Here is a 17,998-nt window from a genome sequence, read left to right on the forward strand (position 1 = left end):
CGAAGCCATCTTATCTGCAGCTTTTTAAGATGAATGTTTTGCCTAGGCCCATATGCAACGATGAAAGCAATGGATTCGTCTTTTGTCTCTAAGAGTTAGAAAACTTTTCTTGTAGCTTTTAACTTTTGTGGCTATGCGGCAACTCTTTTTTCATCTCATACGCACGAGTGAGTCGACATACATACCCGCATATTACACTGACATACTTTTTGCTGTGTACGTCTGGTTATCAAAAAGCCTATTCCATTTTTCCCCCACCGATTCGCCTTCTTCCGTCGACTTCATCGTCTTCACCGTTGCATTTCTCGCGTCTTCTGGAGCGTGAGCCATTAATAAGCCCACGCTAACTGCCCATAGGACTAGCTAGGGCTGCTTGTCCGTACAGCCACTAGAGGCTCGACTTCCCGGTTTGGATGGCCCCGTTTCGCGCGGGCACGGTGGAGGTCGAGGCAACAAGGGACAAAAACGGCTACCAAGTCACCGCCGCGAACGTTACAGCTGCCATAATACTATGCTATGCTAAGAAGACCTGTTGCGAGTGGCTGACATATAAGACGTTCGTATGAGGCTGCTGACATTTCGACCTTTCTTTCCTTGCGCTGGAACGACCTCGGCGCCTACAACAAGACCATCGGTGTTGTGACTTTTGTGGTTGGTGCAATGTCGCATGTCCAAGTTAGATTTACGACGTCACGTCCTATTGAGTCCGAGCCTATTATCCGGCTAAAGCTAGTGCCCTTTTCACATTGTTTCATTTTTTCTTCCTCCTTTTCTGCAGCCGGCCCTCCAACGAGTCTACCAACTTGCCCCTGTTCATGCGTCAGGCGAACTCTGATTTGAAGAGGAATACTACTGCTGCCAAGACAGGCATTATGTTACCTCTTCATAAAACGGTCTAATTATGAATGTACAAAGTTCAAGTATGCGCGCGCTGTTCGAAACTTGGGTGACGTATTAAGATAAACATCCTACTGTTCCGCATATTGTCTTCACGCCATACATACCTGTAATTATGTGCCTGTATACCAGCTGGCGCAGACTGTGCGTACTACTTAGCTAAGCGGGCGCACAGACCATACCCAATACACACTATTAAGTCTCTGTACAGTTAACGAATCATAGCCAAGCCAAAGGTACAGCAGAAATATGGAGCGTAAGTACTCAATATTACGACACGACTGTAGTTCTATATAGGTATTGTAATGGTTTAAACGAGGATGTATATTGTTATATATCCGTATACAACGGCGCGGGTATTCCTGAAAAGTGTTTTCGCGTATGTGCGTATATGTTGGTGCGTATCTGTTGGGTGACCTCTATCTGCAAAATCTCCTATTTCTACAGAGCCTGCCCAGGGATCTATCTGAGAAGCTAAAATCCACTGTCATTGAGAGGAGTGTAAAACCCTTTTAACTTCTACTGGTTGACTAAATCTGATTTCTGACCCGGTAAGAGCAGTCATTCTGCTTTATCAGCACTCGCTATTCTTGAGCTAGTCTTAAACAGTACCCTTCCGCTTAGGCCCGTAGCCGCGTGTGGTCATATATGTTATGTCTCCTTCGGATAAGGTGAAAGCCTTCGGCTTTTGCTACTACCCTACCCTAGTGTAAGAACTGCAAACTCTTAAGAGCTGGGACACTTCTTCGTTAACATCGATTACCCACTGCCTCGCATAATTCTGCAAGGGGACCTGGCTGGACAGTTTCGATCCTTTCTGAGACGAAAGCCCTGCAAGAGTTAGTCTGGGTAGAAAGAGTAGATAGACACCCGTTCCGTTTGAGCCATTTCCGGGCACGTTTACACATTAGTTTGTCTTGGCCGTCCACGTAAATGTGTCGATCGGCAAAGTTGGTTTGTGGCCGGTTATAGTGAAATATATTCAAGGACTAGCATCCAGTCGTATCATTATTGGGAATTTACACTGCGTTTTCGGCCTTTCCGACAAACAATTGTCAGAACATATATAATTCCAACCTGCGCAAAAGGAAATGGACCATGCGTTTTTGTAATATTAAAAAATACCATTTTACAAAATGTGTGTAAAAATTTCGTATTTCCCCTTCTTAATTCCTTATTCGTCAAACTACGTAAAGGGCATATATTGAACGACAAAGCGACGCATGTGCTTTGAACCTGCGGTGACGTAAAACAAGGGTTCGTAAAGTTGTAAACTTTATTTCATATATACATTAGTTTAGATAGTGATATGAGGTATTATTTTTAGATTATGTTTAGTACAAGGTGTTCCAATGTCCTTAGTGAAGGTACTTCAAATGTAAGCCTTCTGTGGTGAGCAAAGACAGCCTCATTCTCAGCGGCATTTAAACGTTAAAAAACTCTCGTTTGTTTTCACGGTGGAACGGTTCATTGTGGGAGACCGAATTACATTTGGGCGTGGCCAATAACTGCTCGACAAAGGAAAATATCAGGGCTGTCGAAGGAAATGGGAGAGATAAAACTACTATCTTCGTGCATTAGAATCGTCGCCTCTTAAGTTTTTGCCGAACCCAATATTTAAATCCTCATGGTCATCCGTACGAAATGCAGCTGACTCAACTATCGCCTGCAACGATAGCCTTATTGGTCAGCTGATTTCAAAGACCAGAGATCTCTGGATCATTTCCTCTGCGGTCATCCGATAAGTGCGCTTGACGCCAATGAACCGGCATATATATGAAGACTGTAAATTAATATTCGAACAGTAATCGAGCTGACAGACCACAAAATGCTTCAACCTATCGTCCAAAACATTGATACTCGGTCTCCTCATTTAGCGTAGCTATACTGTTTACTATAACTGATTTAAACGAAAAAGGTTCAGCATGCAAACAAAACGAAACCCAGCCCAACCTATTTCATTTCTCTAGTTGCAATTAAATCAGTGAAAATATTTCAACGTCCTGTTAAACAAACGATAAATCAGGATTAAGCGTATATTTTAATATGATTAATATACGCATCGCGGAGATTGTTAGAATCGCCGACATGACGGAAGCGGGCCAAAAAGCAATGGAGGAAATTTGAAGAAAGCTCCAGATGTTCGGACTCGCAACGAACCGCTTCCGTTTTGATGTATTAGTACAGAAAGCCAAAGAAAGCAGTTGGGCTTTGGAGGCGGCTTTCACGTTCAAAACGTTTGTTGCCGTTGTCTAAGCGCAGGCGTGAAATCGCGGCCGATCGCCCATTGGATCTTCAAGGTTGAATCAGGTAAGAGAAAGAAGTCTGACGTTGCGGTTATCCTTCTCACTGAGTCTGTGCGGTCTTCTATATTGTACCTGAATGTTGTCTCAAAAGTACCCAAAGAAGCGGTTGTTTTTTCAGTATATTGCTTCGAGGCTGACAGTAGTGCTTATGTAAACTATGGAAATAGGAATAATAGCAAAAATTGAAATCTACAGAATTTACCCGGACAGAGTTTCATCGAGCACTACCTCCTTTCAGCGCACAGCGTTTGCTCCGGCGTAGGTATTCAATTTGGTGTACACGTCGCTCCTCGATATCGGTGGCCAGGCGATGTCAAAAAGGAAAGTACGAAGTTATCGTACACTTATACGAATGCACGAAAAGGCAAGATCTCCCAAAAAGGCTCGAGTTAGCTCAAATAAGACAAAAAAAATCAAACATGGTCCTTTTCATCCCACTTTGTTGTTTTTTTATTCTTTTTTTTTAGATTAGACCCTCGGCACGCTCAACGAATATGTACAAAATATATACCGTTACTTGTATTTTGTGTATGTGTGTGTAGAGCTTCTGATAAGGCTCCGCGTGCAGCGTGTAGAGAAGTGCACGTAGCACCCCATATAGCCTTAAAAGCCAAATAGGTAATTTCGGCGGATAGTATCATTATTATGTGCTGTACGCCCAAGGTTTTGTATCGTTCTCTGTTAGGAGGAACGTCCTATGGGCTACTACCGCAGAGTAGTGTTAACTGTAGTACGATATAGAATAGAGCGCTTTCTCTGCTGTTTTCCGTTTCTGCATTGTTTGTATTACAAAACGAAGTCGAGATGTTGAATTATTAGTTAAATTGTTAGATTACTGTTTGCCCTGCGATCTGCATCATCAATGAGGTTCAATAAAGTATGTTATTACGCCTAATGGATACTAGCTCCGAGCCTCAACAAGGGCCATGGACAACCGATTCGGGTTATAATCAGCATTTGGGGGTGGCATGTCTATGGTACTGCCGAGCCTTTCAATGTACTTGCTGCGACGGCTAAAGTACGTAGTAGGACCGCTACGGAGCGAACGGCCCATACGTATGCTGTGTAGAGAGCTGTTCCTTTGTAGGCTGCTTCTGCAAAGGGCCTTCTAGTCCTCGTCCAGATAGGATTCTGACATAGCAATAGGGTAATCAATAATATTCCTCTCGAGTTGATATTGCGATTGAAATCAGTGTCCTAGAAAATCCATAGCGTGTCCTATCGCTACAGTGAACCTATCTGAATTGGTGCCAACAAGGCCGAGAAATGCTCAACAAAGGGTTCTCAAATAGCTTAGAACGGTTTGACGTCTGTCCATAGATTAATGGACGCGGATAAATGCGTCACAGAATTTCATGGATAATTAATATTTGAGAAGGAAGCTTTCTCCGCTAAAGTTCTATTAGCATAAAATAAAAATACCTGTATTTCAGAGAAGAAACATGCTTTTTTTACGCTTGTATTTCTGTGTAATGAATTGTTTCAACGAAGCTTAAGTTATGTCAGATAGTATTTGAAGATAGATTATCTTGCCAAGATGACGAATCGAACACTGCGCCCAGCCCTTTATGTATGGAACATCATTAAAGGCGTATAAATATTTGTATAATCTAATACAGGCATTCCTTCTGATCGAAAAGAAAAGGACGTCACTTTTTTGCCTGCTGTAGTCCAAAATTCAATGCAGACGTTATTCAAATATTCTACGGGCTTCTTAATAGAAACGCTAAGATTCTGCGAGGACTTGGTGCCAGTTACGCTGTCGCGTTGTCAAACTTCTAGGACTTTCAAACGAAATAAATCAAGCATCGCATACCTGCTCTTCTTGTTACTTTCTCCAACAACAGGTTGACTAAATGGGCGAACACATGCGGTACCATACTTTAATTAACGTGTTAGTTAAAGTGTCTAATTAGAGTGTTTCTGTTAGCTTGATTTGTGTATGATGATATGCATCAATGGTAATGTGGGCCCTTGATGCCCTATCGCCTGACCAATAGGAAGAGGAATAGTCGAGTTCCCGGCAGGGTTTACTAAGAACCGGTAAGGATTGACCCGTGCCGCGCAGTGACTACCTGTCGTTCGGTACTTAATTCTTTGTGCGACATTAGCTTTCGATGTATGGGACGCAGCACCCAAGCCATCACGTATTTAGGCCGACAGGTTCACGTACAGGAGAAAGTCAACATTTTACGCGTAATTCTCAGGTCTAAAAGGCTTTCTGACGAGAATCGAATTATCTAGCATGTACGATTTACCTGCAGATAATTGACAAAAATCAAGGGATGTATTCAACGATAGAACTGAACAGTTCCAGAATATAATTTGCATTCGTTTGCCCCTCAACTATTCGACAGGATTAGAATTAGCGATTCATTTGAAAATCTACATTATGATTCCAAACGCACAGTCTCGAGTGCTACGGTAAAATACGTTGTGTCCTTTGCACTATTATGTTTCCTATCGAGCGGCAGCTGTAAGCGATCTTCGCTGCATGATGCACACGTGGTACTATTTGTGACGTCTGACAGCAGCGCCCGAATGCGAGCGTACGCATAAGTACTGGTTTGTTTTTGTATTGTATTGTGTAATTTTTCGCGAAAAACGTTGTCGTGATCGCTCTACACACGAACAATATACGGAGAGAATACATACGAAGGGTTGAAATGTCTGGCCACGAAATGGTGCCATTATGGATCCTTGCGTCTGTTTTGAAAAAAAGTGTGTTATTGGTTCGTTTATGTAGGGGGTAACTTGCCGCCTTGAAAGCCTGCTTATAGAGTAGTATTCGTTCCGCTCAAAATACGACACCTACTCGTATTCGAACACAACTTTGTTTTTTATAGCGTTAGGTAGAGTTTTATAGCTGTAGGCAAATATAACTCGAAGAAAGTCGTGACTTCATGACTTCTGAATGCTACACGCGAACTGGGGCGGTAGGGTGAAGTGCGAAGCAGCGCGGGCCATCAACGATGTCTGAGATCGATCTCCTTCCGATGACAGCGGAACAATAGTGCTGATGAAAATGAAAAACGTCCCCTCCATAAACGCAAAGGGCAATTCCCAGTCGAAATTACGCCTCGTATATGTGTATAAACTTGAATCAAGTTTCTGCTCAAAGTGAATACAATTTCTGGTGCTATAAGAATATTTGCATTAAAAAGGATTCCTTGAATTATATATTGAACTATATAGAATTTTGCGTCAACCTCAACAGGTAACAAAATGTACGAAGCCATAAGTCAATTGGCAATAAGAGCAAATGAAGGGTAAGCATTAATCTTCTCTAACTTCTAGTAAATAGTATCGACTACACGTTATACTAATCGGTCGTAAGAATCATGTTGAGTCAACCGAACTCACCGAGGGTTAGCCGTTCTCCTGTGTCCGGAGGCAACGTGAAACCCAGCAGTGTCATGGATGATATCAGCACGCAGGGTATAATCAGGTTCACTCCGTAGTAAAGCGTCCTGCGGCGAATCTTGATCGTATAAGTAATGTCGATGTACGGCTCGGGGCAGCATGTGTAGGTGATTTCATTGCGAACACCCGGTAACCCTGACGAGCGAAACCGTAAACGGTCATATAGCAAAGACGAAAATGAACAGCAGCCAGCAAAGATGGAAGTAGCGATAGCTAGTAGTCTTTAATGCGTATTGCTTCGGGCGCATTGCCATGGTAACTATATAGACATCGCTGCTTCATATCTTATCGTGACAAATGATCAGTACGGCATATGGGCATTAGAAGAGCACAGCCACTAACGAACGAGTCATGCATCTGCACTTAGAGTATAACCACAGTATGTAGAGAAGATCTTTGGGCCCTGATCCGTTAGATAAAAAGCTAAAGTAGTCTGCTAGCGTAAAATTTCGATGCTGTAAGCTGCTAGGGTCATGAAGGGAAGGTTACAAGTTATTACACGTAATGCTCGTTATGTGTCATGTTGCACTCCACTTACCCAGCAGGTCCCACTCTCCATTTTGAATATATGAGCTCAAGTCACCACCGTCCTCGGAGTTGAGGCGAAGGTCCAACTGTAGCCCTGCATATGTCCACGATCCAAACTTGAGCTCGCACATTTGATCGTCGAACGGGAACCACGTGATGTCGATCTTGCATGTCGACTTAAAGATGCCTGGTGGAATATAATTGCAGCTGCCGTTGCTTCGTACCACCACGTTTGTGGGGTACGTGCCGTCGAATTTCTCGTCAGCGCTGAAAGTGTGACAATAAATAGGTTTTAGTATAGCTATTGCTGCAAGCGACGAGGAACATTAAAACAATTAGATTAAAACGTCCTTACGAAAAAAAATGGTTTTTCTAATAGTACCAATGCTAGTAGCGGTCCCCCAAGGGGCTTCTCTCACTCTTCTGCAGAATAGTGCTTTTAGCATTGAGAGAACAATCGCCTGTTATTAGTACCAATGCAAAGACCAGTTCTTACCTTACTTTTCAAAGCATTTTCAATCTGTCCCTCATGATATTGGCCAGTTTATGCGATGGACCAACAATTGAACCATTTGTCTGATCGGGCCTACATCTTCTTGCCTATTGTCGCCGTTTGGTTTCTCCATGATTGTCCTGCGGTTCGAACTCTCTAGTTGAGAGGAATGTGATTTCCGAGAGGAACAATCTTGTTGGTCCATTTGTCGAGGCTATTACCTTTTGGAGACCTCGGGTGTCGACGCTTGGCCTACACCCAAACACCCAAAGGCATTCAGCATGCGCCATAGACGGCAGCAACAGGTGGCTTGTTCACAGCCTACCATCTGACTAAGCGCTTGACCACTTCTCCCTTGTTTCATATAGAATAAGTCAGAGGCTTGTTTTCTATACAGTGACTATGCTGAGTGATTCAAGCGACATTTCTCGGCTTCTCACTACTAGCAGCGGCTTCCTGCCGCTATCGAATATGTGTCTCGGTAGTCAGATACGCGTTTAGGTTAGATAGATGATAGATCGACACAGAAACCTGTATTACCATGTTTTCATTTTTAGTAATGTTTTCATCTGTAGGTATAGAGGTCAAGCGACGTGCTCCGAAATAACAAAAGATGTAAACAAGTATGCACAAAAAAAAAGAGGAATTTTCCAAATTATAATAGCGCGAATATTCTACTGAAGCTTTTCCGACATAAACTTCACCTAAGGACCAAATTATAGATATTGCCTTATTTGTCTCAAGACACTTTTGCCGGCATTTACAACGTGTACGTCTGTACTACGCGTCTGCAGCCGTCGTTTTATGTTTTCGAAATTCTTCCAAGGTCGATACCCAATTTGCAACTATAACTGACATAATTTCTTGACACAGTTACTAGAAGTCTGACAAAAACGGATAATATTCACTTTATCTCGCACTTGCCTCACATTTCCATGTATTGAAATTGCAGCACTAAATGGAAATAAAGTCGAAGAAAGAGGATCGTGAGAAACAGTTTTAGATTGTCGTTCACTACCCCCCATTGTCGTTCTGCTCTGTCGAAGATTGTGACAAACAGCATCCTCAACCAACCTACCGCAATCTTTCGTTTATGTTTCCAAAGAAAGTTCGCTTGCTTATGAACTGCAGGGCGGACGTACGCTTTGGCCAGTGCATAGCATATCGACCAAAAACAAAATGTATGTCACCACCACACGCCACAGTCGACGACAGATGCAATGGAGCAACGAATCCGGCCAGCCCCAACAGCTTCGCTATCTCTGTCACGCGACTCGCATGGGAGTCAATGCGTTTTTATTGAGTAAGCTCGTGGTTCAGCTGATGTCGCTTCGTTGCTACCGGCTGTCTTTTTAGGAGGCTCCTCGCCGCACTGGCACTAGCCGCACGATAAAGCTCTTCGAAAGGAACAGCGTTCCTAACCAGCGGCTATGGAAGCGGTTTCTGTGGACCGTCGTAGTAAGGACGACAGGAGCAATGGCGCCACGTACCAGTATGCGTGGGTGGTTACAGTAACTTTGAATTTTAAATATCTCTTTCGATTTTGAGCATGTTGCCCGCATTGCGGTGCTCTCACTAGAGCCGCTCGCTGGTTGTACCTTATCGTAATAAATCATAGCGGTTACAGCAGCAGTACGACGTTGGTGGCAGAAATCGTGAGGCAGTAACGAAACCGGCAAAGACGAACGCGATAGCGACGAACGTATCAGTACGACAGATAGATGGTGTGACAGTCTGATAGATTGTCGAGTACAGTTGCCGGACGGAGCCGAGAAAAAGAAGAATTGCCAAGAGAGTAGTAAAAGGAAATGGTGTTTGCCGTGCCTGCAACCCTGCGGATCTGGATATATGGTGGGCGATTGAACGGAAAAAAGAAGGGGGAGCTTGGGGATTTTGGGCGGTAACGTTATTGGGTGATGCGCTCCCGAACCCTCTGGTAGCATCAGGAAATGAATGTAAAATAAGCTACGGGATTTAGAAGACAGTAAAAAGGATGGTACCAGTTTATCAAGGGAAATTCTGAAAAGATCTTAATAGTTGATATAATTATTAGAATGTGGATTATTCGGTGTTTTCCTTTTTTTATCTTTATGATGCGGCAGAAAAATGTAACTCTAGCGCTATATATAATGCATATTACAATAAACATAGGTTTAATAAAACCATTTATGTGACAACCTATAAATACCGGAAGTTTCGCAGTCGTTGATCGGTTATAGAATAATTGCTCAAGTCACAGTCATCATAAAGACAAACCTCCAGCATAAATAAGTGGCCACGCTTTCTTTCTTCTGGTTGATTGGTTATAAATCTTCTTGTCGTGGTTCGACACATTATTATTGTTCTTACTGATCAGACATCTTGTGGCGGCAGGACAAGTGCCTGAGAAGATTCGCGTCTGTCAAAGACGTTTTCAACCTTGTTTCTCCCGTGCCAACCTTCTATCCCTCCCCTCAATCTTTTGTAGAACCTTTTTCCTCTACTTTCGTCCCCTAATAATTATAAACGCTTTAGGGTAAATAAAGACACTGGTCGGTGTATTGTTGCCCCGTTCAACGATACAGAGCCATATCGTGTCTGGTGGCCCACCGAACGTCACAGAAGAATTGATAATAATAACAATGCTTTCAGATGGCAATAATCGAAACAAAAATAAACATAGCACGCGTCTAGTGCTCTTCAAAATGATTTCCCTAATGGGTAGTCGAAGCGGACAAATCGATTGTTATTGAATAGCTGAACCTTTAAGTAGGGATTAAGTTTGTTTACTTTAACAGCCCACTATTTTGCCTCCACTGACTACTTATGACCGCTATGGCTACTTTTTGCTACGAGTTTCGAAGCCAACAGTGAAAACTGATCCAAGAACTGGCAGTAATACCTTGCCGTTTTACTGTTGAAGTTAGCGGAGAAAGAAGAGCGACAGTGAAGCACGTTTAATAGGTGTAACCTCTAACAACTCCTGTACAAGAGGTTCCTTGTCAAGCAGGAAGCCATTGAATCGTCTAAATCTTCACGCTCACAACATAGCTCAAAACTGCCCAACCGATACCAGTGTTCTTGCAGAATCCACTTAATTTAATCAACTTTGTCTTCTTCAAACGAAGAAATCCGTTAATGGAAGTCCGTTTATAATCCGTCGTTGTCATCACCACCGACCACTAAGTTCAGTAGACGGACAACTCTGTACCGCACCTGGTCGTTGATTCGGGTTGATGAAATTGGTAAGCTTATCGTTAATACAATTAATATATATATATATATATATATATATATATATATATACGCCTTTTCGCTGGTTGCTTGCAGCTACTCTCGAGGGTTTCCTCGTTTCACCGCATGAGTATAGTGGCTTTCTTTCCTTTAGGGTTAATGGAATAAGCTAAACGTTTCGCCCCTTACGCCAAGTGTCGCCACTAGGCATTCCGTTAAACGGCTGGCTCTGAGTACGAACGAAGTGTATCTATCGCGGCTAAATCCCTACGAGTCTCTAAGATCAGCAGGCAAATACGTTATTTACAAAGCTATCACGAGGACGAATGGCGGGAGCTGCCAGTAAGGAACGATTCATATAAAGATAGAAGTAGTCGTGTTTCGAGGAGGCTTCCGAAAACATCGGCTCGAACTCTGGTCGATGGTCTAATATATCTCGATAACATGCTTAATCAGATTTTTAGGTCGAAGGAATGTCATGTAATGCATGAATTAGGGACGTTTAGCAATTATAAGCATGCGACAATCGGGGAAGATAGAAGATAGAAAAGAAGTCGAGCGACTTCACCGAAACGAAGACAACCACAGGAGTTGTACCGCATTTTATCATGTCGATTGTATAGTCGACGCTAGAAAGTGTAGTATGCTCCATTGTTTATCTATGTCATACCGATGGTAAACTAAGACGACCAATGAATGTTCTCCGTGAAGTATATGAAGGTAAAATATCGTTTCGCATGAAATAATTGTGTTTAATCACATGTATAATCACGGTACCCGAAAAGCTCTTATAGAGGCCATTTACAGAATCAAATTGTAGCTCATTTATCGACAATACATTGCCTATGCATAGCAATTTTTCTATTTATCCTTCATTATATTGTAGACTCCTAACAACAGCTTTCAGCTTCCTTGAAATAAATAAATAACGCTTCATCTCACACAGTAGCCACGTGGCGAGTAACAAATTTATAATAGATTAACTAAGCAGTCTCTTTTAGTACTACCAAAAAATCTTCGACAACAAAAAGAAGAAATCTGATGTTAACTGAAGAACATATCGCAAAATCTGATACCCACAGGTTTTCTGTTCATACTGGCTAAACTTATCAGGAACGCCAGCTTCAACCTCCGGGTAACGTTTGTTGTAGTAAGCGAAATCATGTTTTTCATTCCATCAGTGAACGGTCCCTTTCCATGCCTAAATACTTCGAATGCACCTCGCTCTTTCCCTCGCACGCGCTTTATATATATATATATATATATATATGGACGTTCATGCATTTTGCATCGCCCACTCTCCTGTCATTGTAGCTCCTGCCGTGTACACGAATAGAATAATCAAATTTTATCGGATCTTACTTTTTTTAGTCTTACCTGTTACTGTTACTTGAGAGGGTTTAAGGCTACTGCGGTAACAACTTGGTTCGTGTTTACAGGTTTCATTTGCTTTGCTTCCGCGATATTGGTTGTCTACTACCTAGGTATTAATACACCAATTCCCTTCCAGTTTAGCCTATTCCAGTTTCATTTTCCGTGCGGGACAGAGTCTAAGAGTACGCTAAAGGATATCACAAGCGCAATAATGCAAACGGCTGGAGGTCTAGCAATCGACGACGGAAAAACGGAAAGAGAAGCCTCAATAACGATCCGCCACCGCTTTTGCGCCACAGAAAGAAGTGTACGTAAGAGGTTGGCCACAACGCACAATCGGGATCGACAAAATTGATGAGAACGGTCGGATCCGATAGAAGTTGTTTCCTTCTTCCCTTTACCCTTTTTCTCTCCCTATTCTAAAAGCAAAGTATTGTATCGGAGAGAGCGAAAGGACTGCAACGACCAGAAAAGCGGTTGCAGTGTTAGCAATCGTGCCATGGTCGGGGCGGCAGATTAAGCACAAAAAAGTAGAAAAAAGAGACATGTTTTTCGAAGGTGGGCAGCTATGAGAATCGTCGATGGAGGGAAGGACGCTGGGTCCGCAAAGGTTCACTCAACTACCGGAACTACTAGATACTAAGTGACTAGCACAGGATGTCAGCGATCAGATATTAGCGAGGTAGAGACAGGCTTGCTTTACCCAAATCCTCTACCTGGGTCGCTACAGGCCGGGGCTTCAGTTGTATCCGTCCCCTCGATAAACAGATGTCTGAGCTAATATTTATGGGAATGAATAGCAGCTTTTTAAGTAGCAGGTCACTGCCATAATTGCCGATGACAGTACTGTCCCTGCTGTTATGTCTGCCACTCGACATTTATAAACAACGAAGACAATGACTCCAAGACTCAAGCGACGGCCGACTCCACCCAACGAGGTCTTTAACCTTCTATACCCGGAAGGGGAAGAAGCAACGGAATTGAGCGTTGCGACATGCCGCCCTATGTTTCGATTTGGCAACGGCGGGGACAAGGCGAACGCTTTGGTAAGTTAGCAAATTCAAATTCCAAGACGACAATAGACTGGGAAGGTTTGGCTCGATTGAGTCGGCCGTTGCCAATTCCGTTTAGCGTGCCAATAATCTAGTTGGCCCTAACTAGGCTGAATCATACCTAAGCAAAGATAGCTTTAATGGTACGTGCATGCTCTTTCCATTCTCGCCTGAACAACGACAATGAAAGGGGCGCGACAAGAGCGGTTGCCGGCCGTCACAAAGACACGCAGCCACAGAGAGAGACAATGCGGAACAGAAGGATAGTTAGGAAAATAGAGATTGACAGAGGCAAAATGAAAAAACTGCACAGATTCAAAAGGAGAGAAAGAAGACGTCGAGTTAAACCGGAAACGGGCTAAGACACGCAGCGAACACAAACGTGGGGCAGAGCGGGGAACAACAATGAATGAATCGGAATAATAAAACCGAAAAAGACAAGCCTGCGATGGCGAAGAAAAACCAAAAACGAACTGATAAATCTAAGCCCGTTACAGTTACCAATAGCAGTAGCATGAGTAGGGAAAGGGAAATATACGGGTCTAATGTTGACGAGTAGAGGGCAATGAAATAATGATTCCGAAAAGGGCAACGAAGTTAGGCTAAAAGAGGCCAACCCAGTAACTTGAAGAGCAGCAGGTCGGTAGCAGTAGTGGCACGCACTAAAACAGAATCAACAGCGAGGGCGATCCATTGAAAATACGGAATGCGTTAACACGCCAATGAAATAAAGTCGAGACTGAACTGTGGCGGAAAGACCGAAAACAATAATTTGCGGTTGTGACGTAAAGACGATTCAACTAAAAGATCGAAAACTAAAGTGATCAAAATACAACAGAACGATATAGAAAGGGGCGGATTACCTCCAAAAACATCGAAAAGGTAAAACAGGCGACGAAGTGGGCCGTGTACCTAGGTTGACCGAGACGTTGGATGAGACTAAAATAGGGAGGAATGCTCCTCTGTGTTAGCTTAACGGGTAACGTATTTGCCTGTAGATTTTAGGAATACGTTGTGGTATAAGCCGTAACACAGGCATAGACACTTCGTTTCGTGCTGGGAGCCAGCAATGTAACGAAATGTCTAATGGCGGTATTAGACGTAGAACTCGGCGAACACAGAGGGAGGCAAAACGTGATGGACTGCTGAATGGTGGCAAACCACGGCGCTACATCTCTAGCTATCGCTGGCTGACGCCGGTAAACATCGATGGAATGAACATTATGTCGTTTTCGTGTAGTAATTGTCCGCTCATTTTAGCCGGACCACTGGCCGGGTCCGTTTGCAGTGCTTCGTTCTTCTGCCGACTGCTCGATGTAAAACAATTAAATTCGTTCTCGGTGGTTTCGATGCCCATTAAGCTTGGATGGAACGTAACGTAAGAGTTGCGTGAGTTACGCAGAATACCTCTTCTAGTTATTAACGCCGTCGCGACTTTTGTCTATTACGAGTGTTCACCGCTAGCCGTAGCACACACCATAGCCCGAATCACGTACAATTTTCTATCTGCGTGAAATCAGAGGAAAATTTCAAGCACAGCTCACGAGAACGCATCGTGCATGCATCAGTGAGGCCGACAAGATCGTATTATGAATTGAAAGTATCGTGCATGCGAGTATCTTAAAAGGGGCGGCCGGCATTAATTCTCAGATTTTTAATGAAGGCAGCAGCTTAAATCGGTGAGTTTTTGATCTGTCCTCAAAGCTGGAAATCGCTGCTGGCACGGCCAAACAAAAGAAGCATGAGATTTAGGCCATTCATATAAATTGCATAATACATTATACTCTCCTTGCGATATTTTATCGTTATAGGATAAGATTACTTCAAGTATATGCACAGTGGACATATAGGCTGTTAAAAGGATTCGTACAATGTGTCCACAAACTTCATCCTTTTACAAGTGATTAATGAAATAAAAGAACGGAATTAAATACCATCAAAATTAAAAACTTTGCATATACAAACACTGTCTATCTAAATCGGTACCTACGAAAAAAACTACCCTATCCGTTACTCTTTTATGTCAAAAAATTAAAATAACAGTTTGTCGTCAGCCGAATGTCAAGCAGTTTGCTAAACAGAGCAGCTTTCTTTGTGGGCACAACTAACTTTTCTATGCCCGTTTATCTCTGATGTTGAAGCAACTCCTATTTGGCTCGTTTAGCGGGTTATAGTTCCTGCAAAAATTCATTCAGGACATGTAATGTGGTACCCAGGTGAAAAATTTGGTTAAGTTAAACAAAAAAAACTTCTCAGACGATTTCGAAAAGTCGAACTATGCCGTACTAATAACTCAACGTTTCGGGCGTGTTCCGTCATTTTTCGCATCTCGCTTCTATATGACAGTTGGCTGCAGAACTTAGCACTTATTCATAGCTGACAAATGCAAGCGAACTTAATTACGTAGTTGCAAACGCGTTCGCACGCGACAAACTACGTCGGAACTTTTTTGCCTGTGAGTGAATACATAAGTTCCATAGTACGATCCGCAGATCCCCACCTACCCTAGAGATGGTCACAGGCCGTAAAGTTGACGCTACTAATAACTATAGTAAAAATTATGTTATACAATGCTGTGATGGCTTGCTCATCATGAAAAGGATGAGATTTATCAAACTCATTTAGATATTCCGGTAGATTCACTGTCGCCATTGACCTATGCCATGCTGTATAATGTCTGTAAGAGTAATCCGTCCTGAACATGCTACTATCGACGACGAAGTTCAGAATTTTAATAATCCCAAATTGCGTTCGTTCACCGCACAAGAGATCAGTGCAAATTTCGCCGGCTTACAGATCGTTTCTAGCAAACATGACCTACGCACCGCTCAGCAACGAAGTGCCCAAAAGGAGGCAGGTTTTGCTGTTGTTACGCCAGAATTCCGGATGCTTGGCAGTGGCATCGACTGAACGGGCGTTACCTAGAATAAGTGGGGACGCACACACGAGAGATTTGCATAATACGAGCATCGGCGCGGGAATAGCCCCGAGCACCGGGGCCCGTGCTGGTTCTACTTTGCCCGTAGCAAAAAATGTTCTGCTTTCACCGAAACAGCAAACTGGCTGAGGGTGGACTAGCGTCGGCATTTTCGTATAAAGCGCATGAATCCTGTGCGAGAAGTCTCGATATTTTCGTAATAATCGCTTCTGCAATGACGGATTCATAGTTTTACTGGGGCACGAGAAAAATGGTTAAAAGGACAGACTACGAATAGACGCGACGAAATTATTTTTTAAAATTAATGTTATTAATGTCACCTTGAAAGGGTAAAATAGCGCAGTCCTGTGCAGCCGAGCATTGTGACTATAGACAACTACAAGCATAAGAGGGTTCAAAGTAATGGACTAAGGGCAAGCCATAGCCATATTCTTCTATACGTTGGTGCTACCTTATATTAAAAAGCTAGGGGGTTGCTTGCGTGACGGGTTATATTTATTGGACATTCTATCCGGCTCGGTGCGTCAGGTAATAAAACCTTTCTTATAGTTATACGCTCTTTAATACTATATACATGAAACTTAGACCTTCGTATTTTCACTCGATTTTTTCTTGCGAAAGAAATAGCAAGTTACGCATAGATTTTGGCGAAACCTTGCAGCGAAACTTTGCACTAGTCTGGTCCAGAAGCTTGCGTACGTCGTAGACGTGCCCATCCGTAGGAGCAGAAAGGAGACAAATAATACTATCAAACATATTTGCTTATGCTATCCTCCTTCGTTCTACAAACATAATACGACCTGAGACAGCGACCTCATTATTGGAAAAATATGGGTTCAAATGAGTCCAGCATACACTTATCGAATCATCTTGTAACTTCTACGTGTCACGAGCACTTACCGTTAGGGCACGGTAGCACATTGCGTATTACAACAGACGATAGCATATTAACCGTCCCTTTAATATATGTGTTCCTATCGTGGATATTTCACGCTATATTAGCAGGCAAACAGTATTCTATGCTGTCTTAGTCCTTAATCGTCAACCCTGTCTTTGTATTTATAAATCATGCCAGTGAATCGTTGACCACCAAATCACACACACCAGCTCTTGGACTCAGTCGTTAATAACAGCACCGCTATATAGCATGACCACGTTGTGCGTACTATGTGGCGTTCAGAATTCTAAATATTGATAAAACCAGCATACAGCAGTAGCGACTACAGTTCTGCGGCCGGATTACTCCTGCGCCTTTTTCCCGTAGGGGAATAAGATAAGGTTTTTTCAGGACGATATCCGGATCTATGACTGTAAGTACTATGTATAAAAGACGAAGCTTAACCCAGAACACGTTGGTGTACGGAGTGCTTTGCTAGAACAACGCCCAGAGAAAAGGGGCAAGGGGCTGCTAAAAGGCGGACGGAAGCTATATTTTATACCAAAAAGTCTAGTGGGAATGTTATTCGTTAGGACCACAGGACGGTCGGCTTTTGTTATCAACTCAGTCTTGACGTTAAGGAAGTGCATATTTTGGAACAGAGATTTAATCAGCTACTGTTTCGTCAATGCATGAGTAAAAATTCTGATGGTTTTTTTTTTAAATTTTATTTGCTCTACGTGTACGAGTAAATCATAAGGATTGGCTGTTTACTGAAGAATCAGTAATCATCAGGAAACACAGCCGTTCCCTAGTTACAACAACGTTCGATTAGAGGACTAAGGTACCAGGTCGTTTATTGTCTGGAGCATAAGAGAAAATGTAATCTACTTTATT

The 17,998-nt window shown here is 42.8% G+C and overlaps 1 protein-coding gene and 1 long non-coding RNA gene across 2 annotated transcripts in view; one reads left to right on the forward strand and one right to left on the reverse strand.

Moving 5' to 3' along the window:
• LOC111265139 (neuronal acetylcholine receptor subunit alpha-7) overlaps positions 1-17,998 on the reverse strand; it is a 98,035-nt gene that overhangs the window by 21,731 nt on the left and 58,306 nt on the right. Inside the window, exons 3-4 of the mRNA XM_086970361.1 lie at positions 7,165-7,421; positions 6,567-6,761 (exon numbers count right to left, since the gene is read on the reverse strand). Coding sequence (XP_086826487.1) covers positions 6,567-6,761; positions 7,165-7,421 — 452 coding nt within the window. The remainder of the gene's footprint in view (positions 1-6,566; positions 6,762-7,164; positions 7,422-17,998) is intronic.
• LOC111265141 (uncharacterized) lies at positions 198-4,098 on the forward strand. Its single transcript, XR_002683299.2, has 2 exons — positions 198-3,207; positions 3,442-4,098. It is a non-coding gene; the product is annotated as an uncharacterized LOC111265141 (long non-coding RNA).

Source organism: Varroa jacobsoni, unplaced genomic scaffold (assembly GCF_002532875.2).
Source record: "Varroa jacobsoni isolate VJ856 unplaced genomic scaffold, vjacob_1.0 scaffold_936, whole genome shotgun sequence".
Classification (NCBI taxonomy): domain Eukaryota; kingdom Metazoa; phylum Arthropoda; class Arachnida; order Mesostigmata; family Varroidae; genus Varroa; species Varroa jacobsoni.